The 22,469-nt window shown below is 42.6% G+C and overlaps 1 protein-coding gene across 1 annotated transcript in view; it reads left to right on the forward strand.

Annotated features, from left to right (window-relative positions):
• EYS (EGF-like photoreceptor maintenance factor) overlaps positions 1-22,469 on the forward strand; it is a 169,594-nt gene that overhangs the window by 132,653 nt on the left and 14,472 nt on the right. Inside the window, exons 6-11 of the mRNA XM_026665113.2 lie at positions 4,456-4,628; positions 6,497-6,679; positions 14,442-14,608; positions 16,113-16,257; positions 19,116-19,290; positions 21,942-22,114. Coding sequence (XP_026520898.2) covers positions 4,456-4,628; positions 6,497-6,679; positions 14,442-14,608; positions 16,113-16,257; positions 19,116-19,290; positions 21,942-22,114 — 1,016 coding nt within the window. The remainder of the gene's footprint in view (positions 1-4,455; positions 4,629-6,496; positions 6,680-14,441; positions 14,609-16,112; positions 16,258-19,115; positions 19,291-21,941; positions 22,115-22,469) is intronic.

The following is a 22,469-nucleotide window of genomic DNA, read 5'->3' on the forward strand; positions in this document are numbered from 1 at the left end:
CCTCCTTTGTGCTCTCTGAACTTGGTTGTTTTCTGTAGACATTTCATTAATCAAACTAATTAACATCATCAGCGCACAATTTGGATAATCAAATGTCTGCAACAAAACAACCAAGCTCAGAGAACACCAAGACCCCTCAGCTAGCTATTGTACCACACAGGATGTTTCTATGCTCAAGAGATTTTTCTGGCACATAATGTGAGGACCTTGGGTATTGTTTCAATATACCAGAACAATGTAGGTAGGGAAAACAATAGGATGATTTTTTTAAAAGTACACAAGGAAAGTATACAGTGTAGAATACAGTAAGGGAAACATTAACATTTAGCTCCTACAGTAATATAACTTGTTTCAGTTTAAATTGATTTGGAATCAATTTCAACCAAGGTGAGAGTTTTACCTACCCAATCTGACTCTTGCAAACTGATTAACTTTTTAAAAAAATGCTATGTGGAACACTCTAATGTCATTCACTATCTGCAGGCAGAAACAGGGAGAGAGTCCCTGCAAAAGACAGGCTGCCTCCCCATTCTGCCTTCAGATGCCATGTTCAGAAGTAATAGCAATAGCACTGACTTATACACTGCTCCAGAGTGCTTTAAAGCCCTCTCTAAGTGGTTTACAGAGTCAGCATATTGCCCCCAACAATCTGGGTCCTCCTTTTACTGACCTTAGAAGGATTGAAGCCTGAGTCAACTTTGACCCAGTCAATATTGAACTGCTGGCAGTCGGCAGAGTCAGCCTGCAATACTTCATTCTAACCACTGTGCCACCACAGAACAAGAGGCAGTAGCACAAACCCTCCAAAGGTACCTGGTAAAATCTACCAAGAAATTGTGAGATTGACCACTGACAAGACACAAACCCCTCCATTTCAGGAAAACATCTCTAAACATGTTGTCCTACCATTACTCAACTTGCCCTGTTCCAGAGGTGGGCTTCAAAATTTTTAGAAAAGGGTTATTTGCCCAGTTGCTGGGTGGGGGTGGCCATGGTGGGTGTGGCCTAGTCAGTCTCCTGCACCATGGCCAGGGGGGCGTTTCTGCCCTCCCCGGTCTCCAGAGGCTTTCCTCAAGCTTCTGGGAGGGCAAAAACGGCCTCCCTGGGCTCCGAAGGCTCTCTGGAAGCCAGAAACGGGCCCATTTCCAGCCTTCCCAAACTTCCAGGGGGCCTGTTTTTCATCCTTCCCAAGCCTCCATGAGTGCCCTGCATTTACCTGCAGCCAAAATGATCCGTGTGGGGGACCCCTGGGAGGGTTGGGGTGGAGTGGGATGGTCAGCAAGGGGTGGGATTTGGGGGCGTGTCTCCAAACTGCACAGAATCTTAGCTAGAGGATCTCCCGAACCCCTGCGAACCCCCAGCAGCCCACCCCTGCCCTGTTCTTTATCTACGCCAGAATTGGTTATTGTCTAATTTAAATTACATAGGGATCTTGGTAGTCCTCATTTAGCAACTATAATTGAGATCAGTCATTAAACAAAGTGAAACCACAACTCTGCTTATGTACTTACTTCAGCTTTGCTTTGCTCTGCTGTACAGACATGTGAAATTTGTAAATGTAAGGCCGAGTGCCAAAGTTACTTTTTCATCATTGTCATAACTGTAAATGGTGTCTATTACTTATACAAAGCTAAAACCAACTGTATTACTCAGTGAGGTTTAACGGCTCCCTGTATTGTAGGCACTTTAATACAATGTTCTTACCCCTCTCCACATATGTAGGTTTGTTTTTATGGCAACAGCAGCTTCTTTGAAGAATTGCCAATAAAAGCTAAAGGGATAAATTGTGGAACTAAAAAAAACACTTAGCATCTGCAATGATAAAGCTGCAAGCATCTGTTCAGAATGCAGTGCAGGATATTAATTGTTTTTGCTTACAAAAAGCTATCGGAGCACATTGTCAGTGGCTAAGAAGGCAATCAAATTAATAAAGTCTGATAAACAGTTTTCCCCATCATATATATCCTTAGACATTTAGCAACAAAATACAGCTCCTTCCCTAGAAATCTCACTAAGGCATTTATAAACAATGTAGAAATATCTACCAGCCCAAATACTGTATATACAATTCAGTAGCCTTACCAGCTTATACAAGCATGTCTTTAACCAGGGAAATATAATGGGGAATTTCTAGGACAATGTGATGTTTTTTTCCTTATACTCAATCAGTTAATTTAGGATAAGAGCAAATGTAAATATTTTTAGAACTTCAGGACAAAGCATTCCTTAGCATTCCATACAAAGAATTCCAAACTTAGTGTTTCACTAATCACATTAGCATATGCACCCGTGTTTCAACCATTAAACCAACTATGTTCCCTAACATGGTTGGAGGTTTTTTTTGGAAGGGGGGTCTTTAATTTTTCCTTCTTTCTCTATAGAGGTGACCTATATCCCATTTATCTTATTCTGTACTTAACAATAACCTGTAATGGTTTACACCGAATAGTAAAGTTTGGCATTCAGTCACTTTATAACCCTCATGGTTAGCAAGATTGCGTATTCTCTCTGGTCATAGTGGACTCCTGTTTTGTTTTTTCCTCCTCACTTTCCCATAATGGAGAGACCTTTTTTTTTCAAAATCCCTTTTTGTTTTTATATTTTTGAGGAAATAATTTAGATGAGTAATATTACAGTGTTAGTATAAATACTGGTATCATAGAATCATGGAGCTGGGAGGAACCTTGGAGGTCTTCTATCCAACCCTCTATCAAAGGTAAGAGACTTTATACCACTCCTGACAAATAGTTGTCCAATCTTTTCTTGAAAACTTCCAGGGATGGAGCATACAACAACTCCAGGAGGCAAGCTTTTCCATTGATTAGTTGATTTCTATTATTTACATGTTTTTTTGTGTGTTGTACCATAAGATTAGAGTCAAAGATTATTTAATTGATTAATAAAGAGAGCTTTGTGGTGTAGCCACCTCATCTACCATACTGTCATCAGAGGGAGGTACCATCCCAGCCATTCAGTCTTCTGTCCTTTTTGTCAAAAATATTAGTCTGTTTCTCAGAGTTGTTGAAAAGGTTATTAACTTTTAATCTTTCCAAAAGGTAATGGTTGCTTTCATCCTTGTTCTTTTCTCTGAAGCTGCCATCTTTTTGTTCAGTTCAGAGGCTTCTGGTCTCAGAGGTATCGAGAAAAGGTCATTGTGCCAATTGGCCTCTTTTTTTGTTTTTAATGGAAGAGATGAGCAGGAAGAAAACTCAGAAATTGAAGACAATATTGTTTGAGTCCCTCTGCCCTCCTCTTTCCTTCTTTGGCAAAATTCTGAGGAAAAAGGAAACCAGTACAGTAAATGCCTCACTTGAAAACATCTTTAGAATGTAGATGGTGTCATTGGCATAAATTGGAGCTCAATATCTTCCTGTGTTTTCCCAATATTTTAGTATTAAATAAATACTTAAATGAATAAATTGTGTATTTTTTTTCTTCTGGGGAAAGGAAATGCATGGACATTCCTTTCTGGGAAAAGAAATGGTCAGAAGAAGAAAATAAGAGAACAAATTTAAAGAAAAATGAAGGAAGAACACATAGCTAATTTGTCACTTTCTATTTCTTATGCTCACTATCACTATTGTTATAGTGAACAATTGATGGGAATTAATTGTTTAGAAATTGAGTTAAGTATATGGATGCTTGAAGCTAAGAATTCACTATACCCTTCCTTTTTCCAAAACAAAAATTAAAGGAGATTGCACCATTAAATATGTGTGCATTGTTCACATAAAACAAGCTCAGACATGATTTGCAATTTCTGTCTACTCAGTATCTATGGAATCTCTTGCTTGGAAGACAGATTGTTATTCATATTAACAACAATAATAATGTCATTTCAAATATTACACTTAGTATGTGAAAACTGTGCATGAGCCAACATTCATAGTAAGGCCATGTTTTTCTTACCTTCAGCCAAAATGGCACAGAAAATCATACAAACTGTTTCTCCTAAACTCTTCATTCACAAGTTACTGCTAAAAGCAGGGGATGGATAAGAAATAATCCAGTTATCAAAAAAAAAATTACAATCACAAATAACTTTTTTATTTTAAGGTAGAAAAATCCCTTTGGCCTTGTTTGTGCTTTTGAAAACTTGAAAGCAAATAGCAATGCTTGGCCTTGCACTAAATATTGCTCTGAACATTCTGTACACAAGGTAGTAAATGGCAAGAGGAGCTGGCAAATGTTTAAAATCAGCTTTGAAATGATAGCCGTAACATATAAAGGAGCAACATTCTTAGAACAAAGCACCCCAAACGTTAAAAGACTTCTAAATCATATTCAAAGAACTTGCCTGATTGAATATTGCTTTGTGCTTTAGTGGATTTGAGAGAAAAGGGTAATCGCTGTTCCTTTCTATGCGTGCATATGTATATACTGTACAGTATATGTCTGTTTATACTCTCTCTCTCTCTCTCTCTCTCTCTCTCTCTCTCTCTCTCCTTTCTACAGTGACACAGAGAACTGGTTCTGTGAATGTCCTCCTCGCTATGCTGGAAAATTATGTCAGCTTTCAAACTGTGAGCAAAATCCATGTGGGAATGGAGCAACTTGTTTTCCTAAATCTAACCAGGATGTTGTGTGCCTCTGTCCATATGGAAGAACTGGAATTCTTTGTAATGATGGTAAGAACAATTATGAGTTCTAAGCCAGAACCCCCTTCCCTTTTTTTAAAAAGGAAACTGAAAAGGATGAAATTGTCATTCGAAAGCCAATTTCAATGTTAGAACATTAACCCGTATGATCTGGATGCATCTTATTGTATCCCTATTTGAGATTAAAGTCATCCATATTGTTAATAATGGGATGTACAAAGCTCCAAAATGTTTTATTCCCTCCCCACATTGTGCCAATACCTCTGCCCTGCATCATGCCATTCTGGTGGCAGTGGGCCATTTCCGAAGAAAAGCCTCTGAACTGGGGGTAAAATTCAAAATTTTTCCCTACTGGCTCTGTGGGCATGGCTGTGGGCATGGCTTGGTATACTTGGTATAATAGTAATAGCAAACAGGGGTGATTTTTTTACTGATTCAAATCATCCCTACCACCGCTCCCGAGGTGGGCTGAGGTGGTTGAATTTCACCCTGCTCTGAATTGGATGTAATCTAAATCTTTCCTCTCAAACAATGTGTCTGAGACACTTCCATTTCTTTCCAGTTTGCAATATTTACTTTGGGAAACAACTAAACTGCTGCTGGAATGGCATGGTCCATAGGAGTTTGCACACGGTCAAGCAGAGAAATAAAACATTTTGGAGTTCACTGGAATATTTCATTTTCATATATAGGTCAGTGCTTGTGTACATGTTTTCTGTTAATTAGTTTAGTATTACACACAAACACACAAACAAACATTAGGCTGTGTAAATCTTGAAATACAGATAGTTCTCAAGTGTCCTCATTTGTTTACCAGCTGTTCGAAGATATAATGGCACTGAAAAAAATGACTTAAAACCAATCCTCAGATTATGATCGTCACAGAATCTGCATGGTCACATGATCAAAATTCAGGCACTTGGCAACGAGCGTGTATTTATGCTGGTTGCAATGCCCCAGGGTCATGTGATCATCATTTGCAAGCCAGCTTCTGACAAGCAAAGTCAGTGAGGGAAGACAGATTTGCTTAATAATGGCATGTTTCATGTAAGTACTGCAGAGATCCGCCTAACAACTACAGCATCCTAAAATTGAGCATGACTCAACTTGCTTGGCTATGAAAATTCTGGTCCTAATCCTGGTCATAAATTGAGGATTACCTGTAGGCATTTTATAGTTTATGGGAATACAAAGTATCTCTTCAACTTAATAAAGCAGCTATATATTTTACAAGTTTCTTGCAGCTACTTGGGAAGCTGCTCCTGGTTGCCCTTATATGACGTGTATGCAGAGCCAGATTGTTTCTCTGGAAAGAAGAAGAAGCAAAGCGACCATGCGTGCACATAGAGGTGGTGGCTGTTGGGAACAGCTTTCAAAGCTACCAACTTTGCAAAATATTTTTTTTTAAATTTGAAGAGAAACTTTGTTCTTGTTCCCACACATTGACAACAGATTGAGAAATATCAGACTGCTTGATCCTAGACGTTTTCAGATGCTGTTTCAATCCCTTCTACTAGGTTAGATAGGCTGGGCACACTCCAGATCCCCTCTCTTAAAAGTTGCCATCTGATAGGACCTTGGAGACACACCTTCTCAATGACTTCCCCAGCCATTTGGAACACTTTCTAACTGAAATTTGAGGGATCTATCTATCCTTTCAGGCTTCCAGAAGGCTGTGAAGACCTGACTCTTCCCACAAGCATTGGGCTAGGGTGGGGATGTTTTTAGGGATTGTTGTGAGCTACCTAGAGTCATTACATCAGTAGCCACTTATGTCCTGCAAACAATAGATAGATAGATACAGTGGTGGGATTCCAAATTGCATGCTACTGGTTCTCCGTGCTTTATTTTTTTAATGCTATTTTTTTGCAAACAATTTTTTATTATTTTTTTAACAGTCATGAATATAACCTATCCTAGCTTCAGTGGGACAGATGCTTTTGGCTATACCTCATTCCTAGCATATTCAGCAATACCAAACATCAGCCTGTGCTATGAATTCCGTCTGAAATTTCAGCTGGCAAACCACAACTCATCACTACAAGACAATCTCCTCTTTTTCACTGGTCAGAAAGGCCAAGGTAAGCATTTGGAAAGAGTTTCCGTATAGAACCTAGGAAATTATGATGGAAGGTTATCAATTATCTGCCAGTAACTGATGTTAGATGACTATATCAGTATATGCATTCAAACTCAAAGTGAGGATCTTCAAGTTTCCCTGTGTAGTGGTACGTGAGAATGACCTTCGGAGATGGGAGGGAGAATGTCAGACTGGACATCCAGTATATAAAAGATATCTTACATGAGGAAGAAGGACTGTGGGAAACATTTCAGAAGGGCTCCTCCCTAATTTTCCCAAGAGTAAAAATGAATGGAGAAGGGAAATACTTCCAGCCTTGCAAGATTCCATTATAGTAACTTTACAATTAACATAGAGATACTATTCCTGGTTGTGCTTCTTGTCTGGACTACCTCGAAAATCGAACACCTGGCTTCCTCAGTTCCTTACTGCTCTTTCTCTTTGAGAATGGTCAGTTCCTCACTCTTCCTGTCAAGTATCACATACTTGTTTTTGCTATGAAAATATGATCAAACCAATATTATTGTGTTGCAGCAGATCTTCCTCTGTAGGTTGCTTATGATCTTGGATGTCCTTGCATGTCTCAGAGCTCTTCCTTCAACTGTTCTTGGGTTGGTTCTTGTGTTCACCTTTGCATTTCATGGTCTTATCCTTTTCCAGGCTGTTTTTGTTAGCATTCCCTACCTTATCTCTCCCAGTCAGTTAGTCTCTCTGGCCAGTTATTATCTCCAGAAGGAGAAATTAGTTGTGAATGGCCAAAAATTAAAAAAAAGGCAATAAAAATAAGTGTAAATAAAAAACATAGAAGAGCTCTGGGTAAATGCTGCTGCTTCACCCGTCTTGGCTCCTCCCTGTAATATTTATATTCTCACTCTTATTTGAGAATGAATGGAATGAATATTATCATAAGAACAATTGACAGAAATAAATATGCATTCATCTTTTCTGGTTTTCCAAATTTGTTATATTATTTTTGCATAAAAATAATATTTCCATTGAAATCCTGAACAACAATAAACAATCTGTCTATCTGGGTCTTTTCTAAAACACAATTATGTGAAACCTTGACATATCTGGGGCTATAGAACATATCAGAATATAGAATGCATCACAATCCCTCTGCCAAAATCCAAAGGCTCCCACAGAAGGAAGATTCTCATCAACTCTTTTTTGCCTCCTAACCAACCCCCACCAGCTTTCATCTGAATTATTAAAAGGATTTAGCAGGCAACCAACTGGTCAGCTGAGATTCAATATTATTAAACCAGAGGTGGTATTCAGCAGGTTCTGACCAGTTCTGGAGAACCAGTAGCGGAAATTTTGAGAAGTTCAGAGAACCAGCAAATACCACCTCTGAGTGGCCATGCTCCCATCTATTCTGTCGTGTCCGTCGCGGAAAGGAAGCTCGGAGTCAGTGACTTAGTTTCAGCTCTTTATTGGCTCCGGATACAGCTTAAGCTTGAAGGGGAAAACTGCGGCTTTTTATTTCCGAGCCGCGGCGGCCGCGGCCAATGACACCGCTTCGAATCTCCCGCGATTAGTTTCCACCAATCGCGGGGGATTCGCAACGGGCCAATCAGTGCGGCTCGCTCGACCAATCCGGTCGCCGCGCGCTTTAGCCAATCGCGACGCGGGGCTACGAGTATGTAAATTGACTTGTACAGAACACCCCTCCCCTCTTGGTTCGGTCCTACGTAACGTAGTCCCGTAGGTAGGCGGGGCTTCGTACTTGTCTACTTGACTTGCGCAGCTTAGTTGTTGTTTGGCTCCCGGCCGGTTCGGTCGGGACTTCTGTTTCTCTTGGCCCTGTCGATGGAACCCCCTGGAAGGTGTCGCTGGGCCTCTTGTTGCAGCTCCCTCCCGGTCTACCCGGGTTGGTCGAGCTGCGACTTTCGCCGCTCCTGCCTGGTCTTTCCGGGCTGGTTGAGCTGGCCTGGCTGTTCCTTCCTGGTGAGACTTCGGGCTGGCTGTTGACTGGTGAGTATTGCTGGTTATTTCCTATTTGATCCCCTGTATCTTCCCTCCCCTCTTGGTTTGTGTTATCGGGTCGTCTGTGTTTGGTTGCGTGTCGGTTGTGTTTTTGTTCTTGATCTTATTTGATCGATGTGGCGTTTCCATGTTTGTCCGTCGGTTGTCTGTAGCCGGTAGGAGTGGGGTCCTGTCAGTTGGGTTATAGTTGCCGGTACCCATAGTGGGTCTCCGGTAAGGTTTTTTGCATAGACTGCGTCGCCTGGTGCAAAAACCCGGTGCTTGCTAGATGAGTCCGGGGGTTTTCCGGGTTGTATGTGGGGTGTAGTCTGTCGAGTGGTGACCTTAGTTTTCTCCCCATTAGTAATTCTGCCGGGCTTTTGTTTGTCGTTGTGTTTGGGGTGATATGTTGTATTAGGAGCATTTTATTTATTTTTTCTTGTATGTCCCCGTGTTCGATCTTTTGGAGGGTTCTTTTTGTAAATTGAACCATCCGTTCTGCCCTACCATTGGCCGCCGGATGCGCCGTCGCTGTCAGTGCGTGTCGTATGCCTCGCTCCGCTAGGAATCTTTCGAATTCCAGCGAGGTGAACTGGGGTCCGTTGTCTGACACGATGACATCCGGGAGACCGTGGGTTGCGAAAAGTTTGTTTAAGACCTTGGTTACCGCATCTGTTGTGGTGGTCTTCATGTTGCTTACCTCCAGCCAGTTGGAGTAAGCATCCACCGTGATGAGGAATGTGTTCCCTTTTGTGGGCCCGGCAAAATCTATATGGAGTCTCGACCATGGTCCCCTGGGCGTTTCCCATTCTAATATTGGTGCTGCGGGGGATTTGGTCTGGTTTCTTGGCAGCGCGAGCACTTGGCTACCCAGGCCTCGATCTCCTTGTCCATACCTGGCCACCAAGCATAGCTTCTGGCCAACGCTTTAGTCCTCACAATCCCGGGTGCCCTTCGTGTAATAATTTTAATACCTTCCCTTGCAGTTTTTCCGGTATGACCACCCTGTCCCCCCATAGCAAACAACCTTTCTGTAGTGACAGTTCTGTTTGCCGGTTTCAGAATGTCCTGAATGCTTCATCGTTGTCTTTCTCTGGCCATCCCTTTTCTACCCAATGTAATACCCGCGCCAGACGCTTGTCTTTATTAGTCTCCCGGGCAATGTCTGACGCGGTTATGGGTAGGTCCGGCAATGTCTCTATGCTGAGGGTGGTCGTCGTGGGAGCTGGATCGTCGTCTAGGTCGGGAAGCGGCGAGCGGCTCAACGCGTCTGCATGGGAGATCGTCTTACCGGGTCTGTGTGTGAGCCGGTAGTCGTAGGCGGCGAGGAACTCAGACCACCTTGTCATCCTGGGGGATAGGATGTTCGGGGTGGCCTTGTTCCCCGCCAGGATGCCCAGCAGCGGCTTGTGGTCCGTGATGAGGGTGAATCGGCGGCCGTAGAGGTACTCGTGGAACTTCTTTACTGCTGCGACGATGGCCAGTGCCTCCTTATCTAATTGGCTGTAGTTTCTTTCGGGTTTGCTGAGTGTTCTTGAAAAGAAAGCGATGGGTGCTTCTTTTCCGTCTGGGAGTGTATGGCTGAGGACGGCGCCGACGCCAAATGGTGAGGCGTCGCATGTGACGGCGATGGGTAGGGTCTCATTATACTGAATGAGAACGGCATCCGAGGTGAGCAGGTCTTTGGTATTCTTGAATGCGGTGTCCTCCCGTTTCCCCCAGGTCCATTTGGCCGTCCTGTCCAGGAGCCTATGCAAAGGCTCCGCCGCGGTCGCCTTTTGGGGCAAGAACACATTGTAAAAATTTAGCAGTCCCAGAAATGCCTGCAGCTCTGTTTTGTTCTTGGGTGTGGGGGCTTCCTTTATGGCTTTGACCTTGCTTCCGGTTGGGTGGATGCCATGTCGGTCTAGGAGGTACCCCAGGAACTCGACTTGCTCTGTGCATAGCTGGCATTTCTCTTTCTTCACCTTTAGCCCGGCCCCTTTGAATTTTTCTAGTACCTCCCTTAGGCGACCCTCTAGCTCCTCCTGGTTGGCTGCCGACACTAATACATCGTCAAAATAGGGAACCACCCCCTTGATTCCTCGCAGCAGTCTCTCCATGAGGCTCTGGAAAATTCCTGGGGCTACGCTGACTCCAAACTGGAGTCGGTTACAACGAAACGCTCCCCGGTGGGTGACTATTGTTTGCGCCTCGGCGGTTTCTTCATCGACCGGCAGTTGCTGATAGGCTTGCGCCAGGTCGAGCTTCGCAAAGACTTTGCCCCCCCCCCAGCGAGTGTAATAGGTGTTGCACTACTGGGACGGGGTAGGCGCTTTGTTGCAGGGCGCAATTGAGGGTGGCCTTATAGTCCCCGCAGATCCTTACTGACCCATCTGGCTTGACTGGGGTGACTATAGGGGTCTCCCACCGGGCGTGGTCGATTGGCTGCAAAACCCCTGTTTGACGAGCTTGTCAATCTGCTCGCTCTATTTTCTTCCGGAGTGCAAAAGGCACCCGTCTGGGTTTTAGGCGTATGGGGGCGACATTTGGGTCTAGGCTGAAAGAGATAGGGGGCCCTTTGTACTTGCCTAGGGTGCCGTCGAATACTTCTTGGAAATCCCTCGCCAGCTGCTGCTCCCAGTCGGCCTCTGTGGTGTGGTTTATTCCCGTGACCTCGATCCCGAGTGGCGCGAACCATTGGAGTCCTAAGAGGCTGGGTCGGTTCCGGTCCACGATAGTCAGGGGAAGTTTCAGGTGCGGTTTTTGAAAGTCACCTCGAACTGTCCGGTCCCAATGACGGGGATGCGGTTCCCCTGATAGTCCTTGATGATCAGCTTCTGGTTCTCCAGTCCTCTTTTCTGGATGTTTGGCACCAGTCGCTTGAGTTCTTTCCAGGCGACCATGGAGAGGTAGGATCCGGAGTCTACCTCCATCCGGCATGGCTCGCCCTCGATGCTCACCTCCACGTAGACCTTCCAGGCATCCGTGGTTTCGGCATGGCCGATGGTGACCGTCTGGTGGGTTTCTTCTCTCTGGCGGCCTTCCCTGCTCCGTCGTCCTCGGTTGTCTCGGTTCCAGCGATAGTCGGCTTGGCGATCTCTGGTTCTCGGGGGGGTGTCGTCTCGTCCCCGGTTGCTTGGTTCTCGCCGGCGGGGGCTGTGTGTCTTTCTGAGTCGGCAGACTCGGGCGATGTGGCCCTTCTTGTTGCAATGCCGGCAGATCGCGCCGATAAACGGCACTCTGATCGAAGGTGATTTCCCCGCACCCGGCGCACTGGTTCCCCGACTTACGACCCCGTTGATCTCGCCGGTCCCGTCCTGTTTGTAGTCGGTGGACGTCTTCCTCCTCGTCCGTGGTATCGGAGGCGGAGTCCAGGTCCCCGTGGTGTGTGGTGGTTTCTCGTCGGCTTGTCTCGGGGGTTTCAGTGCGGTCCCCGTTGTCTGCCCTCCGAAGTCTGGCTGCTGACTTCCGGGTGGCTTCGGCTGCGGAAGCTTCGGCCAGGGCGTCCCCGAGGTCGATGTTGCCTTTTGCCATCAGTCGACTTTTTAGTGCCTGATCCCTGAGGCCTAGGACCACGCGGTCTCGGAGGACATCGTCCAGGTCCCTGAACTCGCACATCCCCCCTAGGTCTCGCAAGGCGGCTATGAAGTCGCTAATGCTCTCGTCCTGCCGCTGGTTCCGCCGATAGAACTCATCCCGCCGGATGAGGATGGGCACAGCGGGGGCGTAGTGGTTCCGAAGGAGTGGCTCGAGATCGGCCCAGTCCATCGCCTTCACGTCCTCGGGCTTCGCGAGGGCTTTGGCCATCTTAAACACTGCGGGCCCGCAGTGTGTGAGGAAGACGGCCCTTTTCTTCTGCCCGTCGCATCCTTCAAATTGCTACTTTCGAGGAACATCAGGAATCTATCCGTGTACGATTCCCAGTCCTCGGTAGCGGGGTTGAAGGGTGCTGGTGGGGTCATGCTGGCCATCTCGTCGGTCTTTGTCTTCCTCGGGACACGTGCTCGGTGGTTATTCTCTGGATCCCACCTTCGTCGCCAGTGTCGTGTCCGTCGCGGAAAGGAAGCTCGGAGTCAGTGACTTAGTTTCAGCTCTTTATTGGCTCCGGATACAGCTTAAGCTTGAAGGGGAAAACTGCGGCTTTTTATTTCCGAGCCGCGGCGGCCGCGGCCAATGACACCGCTTCGAATCTCCCGCGATTAGTTTCCACCAATCGCGGGGGATTCGCAACGGGCCAATCAGTGCGGCTCGCTCGACCAATCCGGTCGCCGCGCGCTTTAGCCAATCGCGACGCGGGGCTACGAGTATGTAAATTGACTTGTACAGAACATATTCTCTGCCTCCCAAGTCCCAGCTGATCGGCTGGGTCTTCTTTTTTTCCCCCGCACAGGAGAACGGAGCTGGAAAGCAGGTTAGTGGAGTGGGGAGGGAATGTAGATTTTACAGTAACCTTCCCCTGCCACACCCACCAAGCCATGCCCATCAAGACGTGCTATGCCCACTAAGCCATGCCCACAGAACCGGTTGTAAAAAATTTTGAATCCCACTACTGATTAGAACCATCCAACCATCTTGCCATGCCACTGAGCAAATGTAGATCTCAGATTTATTCCACCATTTACTTTCTAATGCATTCTCTTTTGCTTAAGTTAAAGTTAAGTGGCAGTATTAAGCTGAGCTTTGATGATCTTCAAACACTAAGGAAGGTTTGACCCAGGGTTCTCCAAACTTGGCATCTTTAAGACTTGTGGACTTCAACTCCCAGATTTCCCCAGCCAGCATGGCTAACTGAAGAATTCTGGGAGTTGAAGTGCACAGGTCTTAAAGTTGCCAAGTTTGGAGGCTCCTAGTTTGACCTGTTTAGTACTTTGATAGCAGTCAACCAAGGCTATAGACTAAACTAGGACATTTTTAAAAATCTAGAAAAAAGACAGTAGAAACCCACTTTCATTCTTCTGGCCACAAAACTACATGCTGGTATCTATCCATGAAGTTGTCAGAAATCATTTCCTCCTCATTTTTATAATGTAAATGTGTTCTCCTTCTCCAATTTAGCTTTGCCAATTATTGGTAAGTTGTCATTTGGAAGGCTGTTTTCTGATATGGTAAGACAGTCTTCATTATGGTATAGTGAGGGAAATGGAAAAGCCAAAAAGAAATACTTTTGATTTTTTTTAATGTATTTAATTGGATTTTAATGGCCACACATTTTGCTACAGTGCCTCTGGGCAGCTTACAACAAATAAAAACACCATACAAAATTACAACCAAAATATAAAACCGATAATGGCCACTGAGGTAAAACAACAAATTTACTAGAATCCAATTCAATCTATAACTGAGGAGAAATTTCCTGTCAGTGAAAATAATTAATCAGTGGAATGGCTTGCCTTCAGAAGTTGTGGGTGCTCCATCACTGGAAGCTTTCAAAAAGAGACTGGACAACCATTTGTTGGAAATGGTGTAAGAGCTCCTGCTCAAGCAAGGGAGTGGACTGTAAGATCCCCAAGGTCCCTTTCAACTCTCTTATTTTACATTCTGTAATAAACTAAACAACATCCAATGGGTTCTAACTGACTTCCTGACCCATATGCCTAGGAGCACATCCATGTCTTTGAGGCTTTTTGAAAAGCTAGCAGGAGATATTTGATTTGTCTGATGGACAGGACTTGCAACAGAAAGATTCACTCTCATGCCATGCAAACAAATTATCTGAAATGAGGTAATTCTGTCAAGCTAACTTTGTCACAATTACCTAAAGTGAAGTCTCTGTAGCAGGTTCTTTGGCAGTGATGTGATTATTCTCATTCCAGGTCTTACTGGGGATGATTTCCTAGTGCTGGGTCTGCGAAATGGTAGCTTGGTATACAGTTACAACCTGGGATCTGGAATCGCAATTATTACTAGCGAGCCACTTGATCTGACACGTCGCGTTCATACAGTCAGGCTTGGCAGATTTCTTAGAAGCGGCTGGATAAAGGTAAGCCTTGCCTTAGAAAAGCTTCATCTCACTACTAACAGTTAGTAGATCCTATTGTAGTAAGGGTTACAATTGTGACCTTAGTCATGACACTATCATGCTTTTGGGCTATCCCACAATGCTGCTATCAGGGTAAAATGGGAAGGAAAAAATGTAACTTTAATCTGACATTGACGTGTTTTTAATCTATCTGAGAGGCAATATAGTGTAGTGTTCGGAATGATAGTCACCTAATAGTTGGGTTGGCAATATATAAACCAGGATAGTTATTTAATACTGTTGTATCTTTAAGAGAGTGCTGTAATTGTGATTGGCTGAAGTTCCTCCAACAGCCATAAGATGGAGCCAGAAACCTGATTTGTTCTCTTCTTGCATTTCCTTATTGCCTTTTGCCTGATCGTCATTCTGCTTGGATTGCTGTGAGTCTTGCAAACTGTTAACAAACTCTGTTTACTGAACTTTGTTTATGATAACTGGACTTTGTTTTTGGATTATCCCTGGACTGATTGTATTGAATACTACCTGCTTTAACCATGTATGATTTGGACTGTTTGTTGGACTTTGTTTACCCATTTACAGGAAGTAAAACCTACATTTTTCTATTCAGTGTATCTGTATGCTGGTTGTGTGTTATTCCTCACCACTCTCACTACGTTTCCCTGAGTGCACTCATTCTCCTAATGGGGAATACCTCAATATGTAGTGGTTAAGGGTTAGATTTGCACCAGGAAGACCCAGATTCTTATCTGCAAGCATCTTCAGATCTCTTGTAGCCTAATATATTTCACATATCAGAGGAGAGAGTTTTATAGATATCAGCTTGAGTTTCTGTATGAAACATGGAGTATAAATATAATAAATAAATAAATTAATTAATAACTATACATTCCATCCTGAATTCCTTTGGAGAATATGAAAAATAAATAACAATGAGCTTCACTTAGATTCACACAGAAATGCATAGCAGGTGCCCAATTTGAAGAGCAAAATCAATCATAGTGAGGTTTGCTTAGTTATGATATAATACCTTATATACTGCATTGTATTTTCAATAAATTATGGTTAAGCTGAATCATGACTTAGCGTGTTGCATGAAACCAGTAATGAGATTCTATAAAACCTTTTGTGCAAAGATTTGCACTTATACTGTACAAAAGTTTCCCTTTCCAAAATCGTATTTCATTTTTCACTTTCTACCTGCCTACCATCACAACTTCCATCCCACTGTTACAAATTGCTCCTGAAATTTTAGGGAAGACTGAGAAATAATGGATAAAGAAGTTTTTGCAAAATACAGAAACACAAGCAAAAAGTCTGACCATCTGCCTTTTTAATCACAATCCAGGAAATTAAACATTTTCTAATTATTTTCAAATGAGTTGCAAGGAAAAGGAATTTCCTCCTCTGTTAATGTATATGAATGCTTTTATTATTTTTTTAGCATTAGGATGAGAAATAATATACTTAGTTGCTCATAAATAGCATATTTTTGTTTGTTTGAAAGGTGGACAGTCAAAAAAACAAAACTATTACATCACCAGGAAAGTTGACGGGACTCAATGTTTTTAGTCAGTTTTATGTAGGAGGTTACATTGAATATATTCCAGAATTCTTACCCAAAGGATCCAGTTTTAAGAATGGCTTTCAAGGTAAATAACAACATTATCTTTGTGTATCAAGTCATAGTATTTATAGTAATAAGTTTTCATTGTAATAAGTTTTTATAGTAATAAGTTTTAAGTTTTAAAGTTGTATTTATAGTAATAAGTTTTAATGAAAGAAACTGGTTTTCTGCTAAACACAGAGGGCTCAAGTTCTGAGCTTCATATGAACATTAGCTAAGTGTAAAACAGGCAGACCAATTTCTCGCAGGTGTCAATTGGTGAAAAAAGAAAAACACTATCACATAGACGTCTGAAACAATAAAAAGACTTGTAAATATGGCTGAATAGCACTATAGCAGAACACATAAATCTCCAACAGCTCTGAGGGACCCAAATAAATGCTCTCTGGAATAAAAATAAAATAAGGTTACTGTTGCAAAGATAGAATTAAGAATAACATTAGAAGAAGACAGTGTGAGCCTGCAAGGAAATCAGAACCCCTGGAAAGGGTGGAGATAGTTATTCCCCAAAGAATTTGTAGGAACAAAATTTACAGTTTGGGAAAGGATATAAATCAAAGAGAATACCTGAATCAGGGTTGGAGTTCTTGGTGCTCTCAGAGCTTGGTTGTTTGTTTGCAGACATTTCATTACACTTGCAATGATGATATTGCCTAGCTGGGTAATAAAACATCTGCAAACAAACAACCAAACTCAGAGAGCACCCAGGACTCCAGAGATATAAAGGCTGATGGAGACAGATACAGAAGGGAAGGAAGAGGAGAAGCAGACATCTGCTGGAAGCCAGGGGTAAGAAAAAGAGAAAGAATAAGAAATGGACAGCCTAAAGAAATAAAGAGAGAGTGTCAGGCATTTCAAGAAGGAAAAGCAGATTGCTTGAGTCTAAAGGCAAGATTTGCAGTAGAAGAGTAGAAGAGAAGACACAAGGCTGACGTGGATTATGAGGAGCAGGGCTTCTCAAGGATGAAGAGCGTCTACTATGGGTCAACAAAGAGAAGAGCAAGGCTGAGAGCAAGGCACTGGGTGTATGTTACTTGTGAGGGGATAGTGGCTGACTTAGCCAGGAGGAAGGTCAGGAAGGATGGAAAAGCCAAAAGGAAGACTTTTGCAAGGCAGAAAGAGCATATAAAGGCGATGAAGAAGAGCTGAGGTCCTGTGATTTTGAACTGAGCAGCCCCTCCTTGGCTGTTGGGTGAGGGAGATAGGGTGACTGCTCAGATCTCTGAGCCAGCCTCTTAGGATTGAGGGATTTATTTATTCAGTTCCAATGTTCTTTAAAGTGGTTCTTGTGTCTTTGTGCCTGTGTAATGATGCCTGCGCACTGTATGTGAATATCTATGGGTTATGGGTTCTGAATGTAAGAAATAAAGTAAATCTGTCCCTGCTTTTTAGAGCCAGAGGTTTGTTTCCCTCATTTGATTTGTGCAGGGAAAGGCGAAACCATCCTTCAGAGAGCCCGCCTGCAGATTGACAGCAGACTTCTTTATAGTGAATTGGAGAGAATTTTTGAGAAGCTGCAGAGGGCATGCTTTAGAGGCTCTCTGGGGAATTAGCTCCTTCAACACTAGCAGTAGCTGCTGTATGGGGGGAAAACAGGGCTCCCCAGGAGCAACATAAACAATATAGCACATAAATACAAAACAAAAAACCAAAAAAAAAAAACCTGTTTTCTACCTGTACAGAATAGTCAAGGCCAACAGCCCAATCCCAGCTGCTTGAAATCCCTTAAAGCTCGAGCAGCTTTCCTCTCAAGTAAGAGGATATAGAATTGAGGGCTTGTATTTGTTTTTGTTAAGGAGTTTGCTCAGAAATTAAAAAACTGTGACTAAATACCTCTTCCCTGACGGTTTAAAAAGAAAGCTTTTCCACGCTTACCATTTAAGCTGATTTTGTCCTAGGCTCAGGAAGGCTTCATTTAGGATTTAAGAAAATCGTCTCCAGACTGAGACACCTTGTCAATTACTCGCAAAAATGTTCAATCCAGACCATGTTCTCCCATTGAACATCTCCCTCTCTTTGTGTTTGTTCATGCACACATATGGATACAGAGACATACACAATTCATTTGTATTTATGTTTACGTCACCATGTACATACATGCAGCACAGCCAGCAGGTTCAAAAATGGAATTCCTTTCTTATTATCCTGTTTCTTTCTAATGTCTTTGGATAAGGACAACCACATAGATAAGATTTTCCCCATGGTGATCTGTCCCTAATCTGGTCCTTCAATGTTCTTCCAATGCTGCATTCATCACTACTGTACCTGAATCCATCCATCTTGCTGCTCTTCATTTTACATTCCATGTTCCTACTGCAATTCTGTCTTTTTGGCTTTGGCTTTTCTTTTAAGTGTCCCATAACAGAAGATTTCTGGTTTGAAACCTAGCAGAAAGCTTATTTTCTTGCCATGAGTATCCTATTTTCTCTGAGCTTTCTTTACAAAAAGCGAAAACAAAACTTCAGTGATGCACTCAAGAAATGGCTTTATGTATTTTCTAAGTTATGACAGATTGAAGATAAAGCTTCATAAAAGATGGCTTGAATTCAAGGATAGAAGCTTTATGTGCCTTCATTCTAAAGGATGTGTTTGTTTATATCGCATTACTTTCCCCCCATTAAAATGCATACTTACAATTACCTAGGGATTAAACGGAGGGCAGACAGGATGAAGATTGCCATTTTGGCAGCAATGAACTTTTAAGTAAATGTGTTGTAGGAACTTTAAGCTTCTACTAGCGACCAGATAATTTTTTGTAAAATAAGTAAACTCTAGATCACCATGAGAAAATGTACTGTTGAACTTGACCTAATCACAGTGGTAAATGTTCATAAATATTTTTTATTGTTTTAAAGCAAAAAAAAAAAACTTTCATTCTTTCAGGTTGCATTTTTGACCTCCGAGTCCATGCTGGAAAGGATCAGGAGTTTAAAGCACCCGGAATTCCAGAAGGCCATCCTAACACTGGTCGTAATGTAGGACAATGTGAAGTGTCTCCGTGCCAACTGATAACATGCAGAAATGGGGGGACATGCATAGAAAGCGGCTCTGCGCTATAGTAAGTAAAGTGTGATGCTTTTAATGAATCATCTGTGTTAGGAATAACATTGGTTACCTAACTTAGTTTGGGTAAAATAATATATATAAACTATGTTAGTGAGTTTAAGTGTATGTATCACTTTAAACTGTAAACCAAGTATTTTGGGTGCGGTTGTAAAATCACCATAAGAGGGAGCAAGAGTGCTCACTGTTTGCTGGCTTTTACTGGATTGCTGACAATGATGGATTGATGGTGATAACTGCGTGTTTGCTGAGAGAAAAAAAGGGGTTTGATTTTTCTTCATATCTCTGACTGCAGAAGAGATATATCACTGGACTGATATTGTAAGTTTAATGAACTCTTTTTCTACACTGGACTTTGCAAACTGAATAACCCCCGGACTGACTGAATTTAGTGTATGACATATGGACTGTTTGACTATGCTATAACTCTTGCTGGAATAAAAACTATTTAACTTGCACAGTGTATCTGTCTTACTGAGTTGTAAGCTACTACAACGTTTTGTCTCACATATCTGCCTGCCTGCTAGACTGCCGTTGCACATTCTGCTAGGGTGTATATCCCTAACACTCTGCATTGAGACTATGCAGATTGTCATATGGTCCTGTTGGAGCTCATATATTTGCTTAAGAGCAGGTATATAATCTTCTTTAGAATCATCTTGCAAGATGCACGTGCAGTTCTCTCTTTTCCATGTAATAGTTCTTACACACATACTTTATCCCTTATTTTTATTAGCATAAATGTCCATTTCAAGAACCATCTGAAGTGAACATCATACTGTGGTAGCAAATGGAGCAGTGAAGTCTGCCTCATTCAGTAATATCTACTCCAAGGCTAGAAATTATTTGCAGGTTGAGGGTCACGTCTGTTTTTCCTATTTTTCTTTGGCATGCTGAGAGTTTTGTTCAATTATTTCCCATGTATTTCTTCTTCCATCAGATTAAAAATGACAATTCAAGATCTGTAATGGCATTTGAGAATGATTTTTGGAAGTAAGAGAAAAAGTGCTGCCTAGTCCCAAAGGAGCTTTTTCAAGAGGCAACTAGACTTTTTGGTTTTTCTTTGAATACATTTCACTTCTCATCCGAGAAACTTCTTCAGCTCTGACACGATGGGGGGAATGGAAGGATTTATACTCCTTGCAGACATCTGGTCAATTGCATTCTTTTAGAGCATTGTTGAGGCCACCTGGAGGTTTACCTGTGTCGTCAGGGTCACCTAAGTAGTGCAAATGGGTGTGGAGCCTTCTTGGAACTGTTGAAAGTGTTGCAGCAGATCCTGTTTCCAAATCAGGACACAAGACCACGAAGGGTAGGAGAATACAGGTTTATTTGTGCAAAAGGTTCAGAGCATTAGCATGGCAAATTCTGAACCCCCGGCTATTCCTGGGGGGTTACTTTTATGCAGCTCCCAGTCTCAACGTACTACAAAAGGGGGAAGTAAGTCTAATTAGCCATTTTGCACAATTCAGCATATAAATACTTATCTTACACCATCTGTTATTTTCCATACCCACCCTTGCCACCCTTGCCATTTAGCTGTTTACAGAAACATATCTAATTCATAGGTCATTATTCTTAGACTTAGATTCAGCAATTTTCTGGTTTTCACAATATCATATTAAGCAACTTCTATAATATTTGCGATATAAGCTAAGAAACTTCTGCTAATTATAAGAATACTCTTCTGGTAACTTTCCATTCTGCTTCAAAAGGACTGTGCTGTAGACTGGAGATAGATGGTGTTGCATCCCTCTCCCTCTGCTCTCGACCCTGACGACACAGATAAACCTTCAGGTAGCCTCAACAACTCTCTAAAAGAATGCAGTTGACCAGCTTTCTGCAAGGAGTATACATCCTTTCATTCTCCACCATCCAGTCAGAGCTGAAGAAGCTTCCTGGATGAGAAGCAAAATGTCTTCAAAGAAAAACCAGAATGTCCACTTGAAAAAGCACATTTGGGACAACCATGACCTGGATGACTGAGAATCTCTATAGACAAGTGCTCCCTAGGGAACAGTCAGATAAGAGTGGCCATAGTCCACAGCTGCACAATTGGCAGAAAAAGAAGCTTAGAAGGGATTTCTCCACTTCTTTTTCAAGCTGTAAAAGAGACAGCAGGAGATTTGTACTTTCAGACATGCAAGACTCTATTAATGTAGCCTTACACTTAAGTGGAATTATCTCATCTGGCCCTGTTTCCTGTTTGTGCCACATGGGAGGCTGACATCAATCTTGCAAGGTATGAACATTAAGGGATGCCCTATTATGCCATTTCTAAAATTAGGGGGGAAATGGGACACAAAAGGACAATATTTTGGTGACTGAAGGCTTCATATGCCTTTCTTTTGGTAAATGGTTTTGAGGACAGCGAGACTGCAATGCACTGGCAATAACTCAGAATGAGTAAGGCTCTATCAAAAATATGAGCTGATTAAGGATGGGTTTGGGGAGCTGCCATGATTTTATTTATTTAGAAATGTGCATTAAGCCAACATCAAACTTTAAAGTATAACTGTTCTATATATCTTGCCTCAAAATGTTCAAAGTGAGACCTCCCGGTTTCTCTACTCCAAAATGCAGACACAGAATGTAACCAAATCGTTTGCTGAAATTTCCTCTGGTTTCTTCTTTTGCAACTCCCAGCTGTCATTGCTCTTCTGATTGGACAGGGGCTTTCTGCACAGAAAAAATTTCAGTGTGTGATCCTGAGCACAAGCCCCACCATCGGTGCAAGCGAGGTTCCACCTGCGTCCCTGTGCCTGATGGATACAGCTGCCACTGTGCTTTGGGAACCACCGGCACACATTGTGAACAAGGTAGGGTACAAACCTTCATCAAAAGGGTATCACGGTTTCTTTTTATTCTGTGGTTGGGTGAGAAATGTAGGTTGAAACCAGAGTTTTTTAAATTGAAGGTACCAAAGACTTTTTGATATTAAAAAAAAAGTTCTGTTTTACTGCAATCAAAATAGTAATAGCAATAGCACTTAGACTCATATACTGCTTCACAGTGCTTTATAGCCCTCTCTAAGTGTTTTATAGAGTCAGCATATAGCCCCCAACAATCTGGGTCCTCATTTTACTCACCTTGGAAAGATGGAAGGCTGAGTCAACCTTAAGCCTGGTGGGATTTAAACTGCCAAATTGCAGGCAACCAGAAGGCAGCAGAAGT

The sequence above is a fragment of the Notechis scutatus genome, chromosome 1 (assembly GCF_049901735.1).
Source record: "Notechis scutatus isolate UNSWTSFEM ecotype Mainland chromosome 1, rNotScu1.2, whole genome shotgun sequence".
Lineage (NCBI taxonomy): Eukaryota > Metazoa > Chordata > Lepidosauria > Squamata > Elapidae > Notechis > Notechis scutatus.